Source organism: Portunus trituberculatus, chromosome 3 (genome assembly GCF_017591435.1).
Source record: "Portunus trituberculatus isolate SZX2019 chromosome 3, ASM1759143v1, whole genome shotgun sequence".
Classification (NCBI taxonomy): Eukaryota; Metazoa; Arthropoda; class Malacostraca; order Decapoda; family Portunidae; genus Portunus; species Portunus trituberculatus.
This window is the reverse complement of record NC_059257.1, coordinates 7,274,698-7,285,868: the sequence shown is the minus strand read 5'-3', so window position 1 is coordinate 7,285,868 and position 11,171 is coordinate 7,274,698. Positions and strand designations below refer to the sequence as shown.

Genomic DNA, 11,171 nt, shown 5'->3' with positions numbered 1-11,171 from the left:
AGAAATGGGACTGTTTAGCCTTATCTCTCTCTCTCTCTCTCTCTCTCTCTCTCTCTCTCTCTCTCTCTCTCTCTCTCTCTCTCTCTCTCTCTCTCTCTCTCTCTCTCTCTCTCTCTCTCTCTCTCTCTATCTCTGTAAGTGGATCATCTGAATTGTCCTATTAAGAGAATTAATTTCCTGGTATGAATACAAAAGGTATGGATATGTATCAAGGCGTCTTTGACACGAATATACTCTCTCTCTCTCTCTCTCTCTCTCTCTCTCTCTCTCTCTCTCTCTCTCTCTCTCTCTCTCTCTCTCTCTCTCTCTCTCTCTCCCCGTCCTTATGAAAAATGTTTGCAGTGTGTGTGTGTGTGTGTGTGTGTGTGTGTGTGTGTTTAAGGGTGTTTTTAAGTGTTCTGAAGTGTATTTGTAAGGGTGGTATATGTAGATAATTCAAAGGTTTCTTTCAAGGGTGTAAAATATGTTTCCAGAACCATGTAAAGTATTTTAACCCCTTCAGCACCATGACGCGTTTCCATATTCATTCTGGTGACTATTTGGTGATTTTATACAGCTTCAGAAACTCATGTGGGGTTAAAATAGTAAAGACTGAGACCATTAATCTTCTGACCTCAGTAGACCTTTTCTAATGTCAATAAAATGGTCTAATCGTGCACAAATATTAAGGTAAAAATGCATCCCAGTACTGAAGGGATTAAAAAGAGGTAAGACTATGGCCATTAATCTTCTGACCTCTATAGACTCAACAAAATGGTTTAATGGTGCACAAATCTTAAGGTAAAAAATGTGTCCAAGTACTAAAGGTGTGAAAGGTGTCCAATAGTGCTTTTGAGAGTGTAAAGGGAGCCCAATGGTGTTTTTAAGGGTGATTTTTAAGAGTGTCCAAGTATTACGGAGGGTGAAGATTTGCTAGCAGTGAAGGGAGACACGGACACAAACAGAGGGAATAAATAAGTAACGAGGGAAGGTGCAACAGGCTAAAGACCTAATGACGTAATGGGAGCATGCCAATTAGCAGGTAAGGAAGGATGGGGGTGGGAAAATAAACACGGTAATACAGGTGTGATTACCTAATGGTTTGTGTAATGGAGTGTTTAGGTAATGGTTTCCTGCTCCTCGTCCTCCTCCTCCTCCTCCTCCTCCTGCTGCTGCTGCTGTTGCTCTTCCTCCTCTTTTTTCTCCTCGTAAGGGTGTCTTGGTGTTTGTCTTCCTTTGTACTCCTCCTCCTCCTCCTCCTCCTCCTCCTCCTCCTCCTCCTCCTCCTGCTGCTGCTGTTGTTGCTCTTCCTCCTCTTTTTTTCTCCTCCTCGTAAGGGTGTGTTGGTGTTTGTCTTCCTTTGTACTCCTCCTCCTCCTCCTCCTCCTTCTCTTCCTTTTCCTCCTCCTCCTCCTCTTCTTCCTCATCTTCCTCCTCCAGAGCATGTTTTGTTCATTATTGAGTTATTTAGATTTATTATTCAATATTAGTGTTTTTAAGGGTGTTTTAGTCAGTATAACGTGTTTTTAAGAGTGTTTTAGTCAGTATAACGTGATTTTAAGCGTTTTTGCGAGTATCAAGTATTTTTAAGGGTTTTTGTTAGTATTACGTATTTTAAGGGTATTTTTGTCCGTATCACGTGTTTTTAATGGTGTTTTTGTCAGTATAACGTGTTTTTAGGGGTGTTTTTGTCAGTTTCACATGTTTTTAAGGGTGTTTTGATCAGTATTACGTATTTTTAAGGGTTTTTGTCAGTATTGCGTGTATTTTAAGGGTGTTTTGGTCAGTATCACGTGGTTTTAAGGGTGTTTTGTCAGTTTCACATGTTTTTAAGGGTGTTTTGTTCAGTATTGTGTTTTGCTCAATATGTTCTTCTCACTATCGCGTGTTTCATAGAGTGAGTTCTGCTGAGTGACACGACACGACACACACTGACACATTCCACCAGCGCAGTGTTCCTTGTTGCTCTGTTAAGGGAGGAACAATTTGACACTTTTCCCCGTCAATCATTCATCTCTTCTCAATTTGTACCAATATTTCACCTACCCTGAGTGAAAGTGCCCGTGCATAATTTACCTAATTCTTGTACACACACACACACACACACACACACACACACACACACACACGAGAGAGAGAGAGAGAGTCATGCATTTTTCAAGACTCATCATACTCCAGAATAGAAAAAGTCTTAGAAGAGACAATCATAGTAGATCACTTATCTTAATGTATACAGCAGGAGGAGGAGGAGGAAGAAGAAGAAGAAGAAGAAGAATGAATGAATACAAAGGAAACGGGTAAATAGATCTGCTGCCACTCTTACATATTTCTTTGTGATAACGTTAAACAAGAACAGCAAAAGATAGAAAGGCATAAAGTTTCTCCCCACCTTCTCAATCTTAGTCTGTTTTGTGTCTGGCAGGAGAAATTAGGTTAGACAAGGAAAGGTTAACCTCTTTAGTACTGGGACGCATTTTTACCTTGATTTTAGGCGTGATTAAACCATTTTTTGACATCTGGAAGGGTCTATGGAGGTCAGAAGATTAATGGCCACAGTCTTCACTATTTCAATCCCCCACATGAGTTTCTGAACCTGTATAAAATCACCAAATAGTAAAGCAGAATGAATATGCGTCACAGTACTGAAGGGGTTACGTAAAGTTAGGCTATACCGAATGAATTGTCAAACGTTATTAATAAAGGCATATTTTTCACTTCTTTCTTCAGTTCAGACACAAAAATTATGCTCACTTATCACTACCACTACCACATTCACCACCATCACCACCACCGCCACTACCGCCACTACCACAGCCGTATGTGGAGTCTTAACTGGCCTGTACAGTGTTGGCGTCAGATCAGGCAGGCAGTATTTGCTGTTCTCGTCGATGTTATTACTTGTCATCACATTTATCAAGTATTATTGCCACCTTTGTCCCTCTCTGGTCCTCGCTGGCTGGCCACTTACCCCATCCATCAACTCAGCAGAAAGATATACAAAACTTGAACTGACTTGGGTGTGATCAATGAAATGAGGTTTGTGTATGTAAAGGTTTTGTGGTGAAACCTTCAAATCAGTGGCCGTAGTGAGAGATCTGAAAGTGCCGTCTTCAAAAGCAGTAAAAATGGTGATATTTGGTATAATACATTTATTTATTATGTATAGATATATCGCACTATGCATACATGAACTCTGAATCAATATTATGCACGTTTTTAATTCCGTAAAGTGTGAAATAACTATCTGAACATCAACCAGTAGTCTCGTTTGTGCCGCCCCTTCAGAAATGGCTCCCGAGTCCCGATCTTGCTTCTTATCATTAAACTCTTTAGTACAGTACCATGACGCGTTTTCCTATTCATTCTGATTAATATTTGGCGATTTTATTAAAGTAGTGAAGACTGTGGCCATTAATTCTCAGACTTCCATAGACCCTTCGTAAATTCGTAATGTCAATAAAATCGTCTTATCGTTTCCCAGTTCTGAAGAGGAGAAAAGCTTGGAACTAATATATCCTTTCCACATTTCTCTCCCAGTTTACCACTATTACTTTATTATTAACACTACTATTTTATATTTAAGATCGCATTGGGTCCACACGCATGCTCAGAAGCTCAGTCAGGCAACCAAACGGGGACTGAAACTAGACCAGACCAACGAAACCACACAACACTGGCTCTCCCACACCCACTCTCTTCTACCAAGCTACCATGGTGCCGCCGCGCTGTGCCCCTTCAGAGGAAATCACAAGAATGTCTGACATCTGGCATTACTCACAAAGGTAAGAACAAACATATCTGGTATCTGAGTATCATTGCAGTTTGAGCCAATACACCACGTCACTCTTCACATTCTCACGGTCTAGGTCACACTTCTACCAGCATTTCTAACCCGGTTTTACCCTATTGGAAATTAATACTAACTTCAGGACAGAATTTAGGTTAGGTTAGGTTTGGTTTCCCCACCCTAAAACCCCGCTTTTCCAGGAGGTCCCCAAGCTTGTTAGACATAGGGAAAAAGAAATATAAGATGGGGTATATTGGTTCAAACTACAAATTTACCAGGTCTTCCTCTTCTGCTCCACACGTCACACTGTTGGTTGGTTCTGAAACTTCTTTCTTGGTGCTCCATTTGAATAATTGATGCTCCTCTGTTGTCATTAATTTCCTCCTGACCTCCAATGTTCTCTCCTTATATATATATATATATATATATATATATATATATATATATATATATATATATATATATATATATATATATATATATGTATTTAGACTAACTTTTTCTTCCAGTTCTTGTTTCCATGTCTGTGTGTCCCATTCCTTAAATTTCTTACTTATTTCATCATTCCTTACATCTCCCTTTCTAATTCCTACTGTGTTCCTATCTTCTATTAACCCTTTTATCCACCTATTCTGTTTACTTGCTATTCTCATTTCTTCTGCTACTCTCTCCATCAAAGCATTTCCCTCACCTCTCAATATGTATTGTAGGTATTTTTCCTGTCCTTCCATCATTCTTGCTTTCATACTTGATAACCCAGTCTCTCCTCTTACCGCTGCTGTCTGGCTATAGCTTGGTGCACCTAATATTTTTCTACCTACATTATTTTCTTTCCTCTGTAATCTCTCTACTTCTTCCTTAGTAAAGTCTGCTATGTTGGCCCCATAAAGAATGGATGGTAGGGCATGCTTTTCCAATGTTTTCCTGTCATTAACCTGGAGCAACACTTTGCAATGACTGAATAGGTTAAATTGGCCATTCTAGCAGTCTTTTTCCATCATGTTCTGCTTATGTACTTTAAAGAGGTTTTTGGTGTCTTTTATTGTTATTCCTAAATATTTTGTCTTGTCTTTTCCTTGTATCTCTGCTATTTTCCGTGGCTTGTCTTTCATACTATTGGTCTTGTTTGTTAATTTTCAGGGCCATTCTCTCCCCGTCTCCACCACCTGTCCTACCACTAGCTCTACGTCTTCTATACTACTCGCTAACATTCCATCATCTACAAGGAATAAAGGTGTCACATTTAAAACATCATCTTTGAAGCACAAATTTAGACTTACTAATTTCTGCATTATTTTGAAAGTTATTAATTTGCAGTGTTGTGGAGCTTGTACATCCCCTGCTGTCTGCTGCCACTTGTTACTGGTAGTGTTTTGTTTTTTGTTTCATCAAGTGTTAGTCTAGTTTTGTCTCCAGTGTAAAGATTTGTTATTAGGTCCATTACTTTTTCATTTATTTGATATTCCATTAAAATTTTGATCATATAATCCCTTCTTATACTTACTGTGGAAAACTTTGGAAAAATCTATTGATATTACAATTAAAGATTTTTTACTTTTACATGATTTTTCTACACAGGTTGTTTTCTGCCTTACCTCCCTCCGTAAATCCTGCCTGATTATCCTTAACACAGCCTTAATAATTTGTACCCCATGTTGGTTAAAGCTATTTGGCCTTTCCTGTATGTATTCCTCTCTTTTTTTTAATATTCCATACTTTATCTATATCATTTTTATGTTTCCCATATATTGTGCTCCATTAATCTTCTATCTCTGTAGTTACCTTGTCCATTTCAATTTTCCTGTTGTCGTTACCATATAGGTACATTATCTATCAGACAGTTTGTTTCCTTTTCTTTTTCTCCAAGTATTTTTGCCATGGCTTTTATCTTCCTTTATTTCTCTAACTTTATTTTCTTCATTGATGTACATTTCTTTCCTAATCAATGACTGTACCTTTGCTTTTCATTCCATATATGTGTTCCAGCGCTCACCTTCTTGTGCAATAGTTGCATTCCTACGCTTCCTGTTAAGTCTCTTCAAATATCTCTGCCCTTCCTAACCCAGCCATCCACAGCACATGACTAACTGCATCACCCAGCCTTCCTAACACCACTAACACCCTGGATAACAACACTAACTACATTACCCTTCCTAACACCACACACCCCCAATAACACTCCTCTCTTTAATTTCCCTTCTTATTTCCTCTGTGGACCAAGCTGCTTCCTCCTTGCTTTGATTTCCTACTTTCTTCTTACATTTTACTATATTATTTGCTGCTTTTAAGTATTTTTACCTCTAAATCTTTGATGTCTTGTACCCCTTCACTCTGTACACTTTCCTCTTGTTTATTTTCATATAGCACTTATGATTTGCTGTCTGTTTTGCAGTATTCTGTGCATCTCCATTCATTCCTGTTGTAGTGTTGTCGTACTTGTTGAACCTGCTGTCTGATTTCAGTTAGGTTATGGTCGGATAAATCTACTACTTGTTGGCCTTAATCTATTTTCATTTGTTGATACTAATTGTAAAAGCTTTGTGAAACTAGTGCTTAATGTAGTACACTTTTGTGGTTGTCTGTAGCCCAGGTGAATTCCCCCTCACAATTGACATCATCATTGAGCATTATCATTTTATACTTCTCCATCCATTCTAATATCAATCTTCCATTTTCATCTGGCTTTTGTGTTCCTTGGAATCCTACGTTGTCATTCAAGTCCACAATTATAAGTAATGGAGGTTCTGCATTACTCTCTATGATCTTCTCAATTTTCAGTTTCATAGTACAATTCCTTAGTTTATCATGTACACTAAAGTACACTGCAGTAATCTGAACCTCCCATCCCTTAATAAACGGTATATCACTGCACTCTCTACTAACTTTATCTTTGTTTTTGTGGTATAGGAACATTAATCCTCCTCCTTTTCTATCCTTAATTTCTCTCATTGCTTCTACAACATTTATTTCCCTACAAAAGTTGACATCTCTTACTTTCTGCTGTGTCTCAGATGGACATAACAAAGTGTTCTCACCCACCAGTTCCTCTAACTCTTTGATAAACCTTGTATAGTGATTGCTCTGATAATTATACTTTCATCTACACTATTGCTATTTCTACCTATACTATTTCTATTCTCACTTAGTCTATCTGTTTCTTTCTGCTTATCGGACCATGATTATCGCTGTGTCCTGTCACCTGTGCCCTTGGTTCCCTGTCTTTGTGATCCACCTGCCCCCTTCTCTCCTTTTCTCCTGCAATTCCTCTCTAAGTTTTTCATTTGCTTCTCTTGTCTTTTGTTAGGTCTGGTGCAAAAATAACCTTCTCAGCCATACAAAAAAACATAATACCGATCTAATGGTATTTTCTCAAATATATATCGCTATTTTTTTATCTTTTTTATTTATTTTTTTCATTGAAAAACTTTCCTTTATCCAATATTTTTGAACAGTATGTAAATACAATCTTACAAGGTAGTTTTAGGTGACTTTTAAAGATATTTCAGTGATCTTATCCTTGTGGTGACATCAGAGAGAGAGAGAGAGAATTTGTTCACACACACACACACACACACACACATTAACACTCATAATAATGATAAAAATTAACACTGCTGTTACTACTACTACTACTACTACAACAACACTCACTCACACACTTCCATACTACTACTACTACTACTACTACTACTACAACAACAACACTCACTCACACACTTCCATACCTCTTTTCTTTCTCTTATCACTACACTATGCATTTCCGGCGGGCAACACCAGGAAGCACGGAGAATTGAAGAAAATGTTGAGGAGTGGACGCGGGGTGGGACGGGGTTGAAGGTGGCAAGGTTTAGGTCCAGGTCATTGTGGGCGCCAGGCGGTCTGAACAGGGGTATACATAAACATCGCCTTATTTAACACAGTAATGGCTATTTATCTACTGTGGTCTTTGATTCTGGCTTTGCTTCACTCTCTGGGTCTGGAAACACAGGGGGAGTGGAGGCAAACATTGGTGGACTGACCTCGGGGGAAGGCAAGGCGGAGGTGCTCCTGTGGCGCAATATTTACGTAGGTAATTCATTTTAAAAATCGTCACAAGATAAAAGGCTCCCACAATGGAACACACTACACTTTTAAACGCGATAAATAGTATAACTAATAATCAAAATATAATATCCTTACCGGATGGTTTGTTTACATGAAGCGGTCCATCGAAAGGTGTTTGTGTCAAATTAACGGGTCACAAACACATCATAATGTCGAGATGGAAAGCACAGCCAAACTACGTTATATTACATTTTCTGAATAGGAAAAATTTTCGCTTTCCAGCCAAATAAAGAAAACACAGATTGCTTGTCGTATAAAGATTTTTGTTTTCTATTTTTAGAACCGTTAAAAATTTGGAATTTGAAAATATGAATAGTTAGACTAGATCTTATGGAATATTGTTACTTGGGGCATGTTTTTCATATATTTCCAGTGTTATATTGTTAATGAGTGCAATGACGGTTTGTTTCCCCCACAGGACGTACTGCACCGGTGGCGAGGCGTCGAGGGAAGCACCTCTTTGTGTTCCTGCCCACCACTTTACTGAACACATGAAGGTGCTCCAGAGTTTCAAGAAGGGTGGCACACACACTTTGCTGCACTACAAGTAAGGCAAACAAGTTGTCAAGTAGTAGTTATTTTGACATTGTCGCCAGTGTTTCTCGCCCCCATCTGCTTACTCGGTACAAGGGCCTGATCTGTCTTTGTATGAAGTAATCTTTGCATGTTTGGGGGGAGTTCCACTCACACAGTATTGTTAGATTGGGTGGAATCAAAAGCTTTTCATGTAATCAACTCCTCTCCTCTGACTGACTGACTGTCTGCAGCCTCTTTCTCACTGCCAAAATATTGCATCTTTTTTTTATCTTATCACCATTTTCATGCTAACTGCTCTACTGATCTTGCTAAGTGCATACGTCACCTCCTCCTGCAGCCTTGCTGCACAAGGCTTTCTTCTTCCTCTCATCCCTGTTCTGTCCAACTCTCTAATACAAGAGTTAACCAGTACTCTCAACCATTCAGACCTTTCTCTGGTAAACTCTGGAATTCCCTACATGCTTCTGTATTTCCATCTTTGTACAACTTGATGTTTTTTAATAGGGAGATTTCAAGACATGCTAATTCTGTACCAATCTTTTAGTGAACTTGAAATTCAAGTGGGCTTCTTCTTTAACTTTTGTTGCCTTGGCTAGTTGCCCTCTTGCATGGAAAAAAAAAAAAAAAAAATAGTGTGGCTTTGCTTTGCTGGGTTTTTGATCTACCTTCCTGTATCAGAAATGTGATTACAAATGAGCAGTTTTCACAATTTCTGATTGATAAGATGACTTGAAGGTAATTGATCACTAAACATGATCTTTTGTTGACTCCTTTCTTTTGTTGCAGGCTTTTGGAGGTCCAGCGGCACACTGCACACTTCTTTCCTAAACGTGTGTGCAGAGTGCAAGACAGAGTGGCAAGGATGGAGGATGCATCAACATTCACAGCATCATTGGTTCATGCTTTTTTTATTTTTTTTTGTGTGTGTGTGTGTGGAAAGAAGTGCACACAGTTTTAACCGAAGGATTATATGTGTGTGTGTGTGTGTGTGTGTGTGTGGGCAGCTTTATGGGCAAGTGTGCCAGTCATTCCTTGAATTCAATGTTTTTCATTTAGGGAAAAATTGTTGTATATAATTAGGTTTATAGACATTTTTGAGTGGGAATGTTTAGACTGATTAAATAGTAAGTTTCTCTACTTTGTAGAGCTTTGCTGTTACTGTTCTGTGTAAGGTTTCAAGGGCCGTATTCTACAAACCATCATAGCTAGTGATGTGATTGTAGACAAAATGGTGCATTTTAGACACAAGTCCCTCAATGACAGGCTCTCACCTTGTGACTCGTCATAAGTGCCAAGACAGTCTGTTGTAGCGCTGCCAACCACTGTCTTAAAACTCTTCTCAGCATGGTGAGAGCTTGTTTTTATGTACCATGGCATGATCCCCGACAGTTTTTGATATTAATTAATGATAAATATCTGTAATGATGGCTAAATAATGTCCTTTGATGGAGTAATTTATCATTATAGATAACTGCCAAACAAACCTTGCTCTGAGTGGCTTGCATGTGTCATGTGTCATGTGTCAGGCTGTTGGGCATAATCTTCTGTTTGTCATGTTTCTTTTGTTTGGATACACAGTCTTACTATGATGTCAAAATAATTAGAATTGTAGAAATTATGTCAAGGATCTATTTCTTTGTATACTTATATAAAGTTGACAAGTGATGAGCCCAAAGACCAGCAGTGGAGTGACGGTCAGGCATTCAGTGAGACCTGAGGCTGACTGTGTAGAATACGGCCCCAGAATGATGGTCTGTGTTTTGTGTATTTATGGTGACAATGTAGTGTTGCAAGGGACAACATGCTGTTTGAGACCAAAGCCATTGTGTAAGAAATCATTGTACAGAGTTGATAGTTCCTCCTAGACTTTGCAATGAAATTGCTGTCAAAATACTATTATGTTATTGTATTCATTTTTTTAATGTTATATTAGACAAATGTATGGATGACCTGTTCATACAGAGACTGCTGCCATGTATGTGCAGGCCTCATGGTCCATCTTGCAACTTTCCTAATTTTTTTCTCTAATACTTTGTAAGGTGAAAATATTCCCAGACTAAAAAATATAAAATTGTCCCAAGTTAGAAATTGCAGAAATTATTCTAAGTTGAAATATAAAAATTGTTGTATGTTGCAAGTTGTAAAATTTCTGTTGAAAATTGTTAAAATTTTCCTAGCTGTTCAAATTCTAGTGTTGCTTTGTAAAAATATCCTAGCTGTTCAAATTCTAGTGTTGCTTTGTAAAAATGTTCTAAGTCGAAAGTTTTGGTAGAGTTTTCATCTGATTTGTGTAAAAATTTTCTAGTTGAAATTTGTAGTTTTCTAGCTGTACAAATTCTGGTGTTACACTGTAAAATTTTTCTAAGTTGAAAGTTTTGGTGGAGTTTTCAGAGTTGTGTAAAAATGTGTTGATTGAATAAAAGTGAAGGAAGGGAGACTCTTCAATGTATTTTTAACCCAAATATACATCTGCTCTTTCTCCGGAGACTCTTCGGAGTATTTATGACTTAGCACAGTTTTTGAGGCTGTTTTGCAGGGATTTTTTGCCATTTTTTGCTGCTTTTTAGCAATTTTTCAGCATTTTGGGGCAGTTTTGCAGGAATTGCCATTTTTGCTGCTTTTAGCAATTTTTCAGCATTTTGGGGCAGTTTTGCAGGGAATTTTCCCACTTTGCTGCTTTTCAGGAGCAGTTTTGTAAGGACTGGTTTTTCAGTTATATTCTTTTAACTGGTTTTCAGTATTCTTTTAACTATTTCCTACTGCT

The 11,171-nt window shown here is 38.2% G+C and overlaps 1 protein-coding gene across 1 annotated transcript; it reads left to right on the top strand.

The window, feature by feature from the left end:
* The first annotated feature begins 3,609 nt into the window (after positions 1 to 3,609).
* LOC123508620 lies at positions 3,610 to 10,844 on the top strand. Its single transcript, XM_045262433.1, has 3 exons — positions 3,610 to 3,761; positions 8,289 to 8,417; positions 9,194 to 10,844. The coding sequence occupies exons 1-3, from the start codon at positions 3,691 to 3,693 to the stop codon at positions 9,363 to 9,365; spliced, it is 372 nt and encodes a 123-aa protein (XP_045118368.1). The 5' UTR covers positions 3,610 to 3,690; the 3' UTR covers positions 9,366 to 10,844.
* Positions 10,845 to 11,171: the final 327 nt, after the last annotated feature.

What these genes read in the sequence shown, in the direction of transcription:
- LOC123508620 (XM_045262433.1), top strand. Translation starts at nt 3,691, where the DNA reads ATGGTGCCGCCGCGCTGTGCCCCTTCAGAGGAAATCACAAGAATGTCT. An exon ending in ATCTGGCATTACTCACAAAG is followed by an intron (nt 3,762 to 8,288) that starts GTAAGAACAAAC and finishes TTTCCCCCACAG; the next exon opens with GACGTACTGCACCGGTGGCG. An exon ending in CACACTTTGCTGCACTACAA is followed by an intron (nt 8,418 to 9,193) that starts GTAAGGCAAACA and finishes CTTTTGTTGCAG; the next exon opens with GCTTTTGGAGGTCCAGCGGC.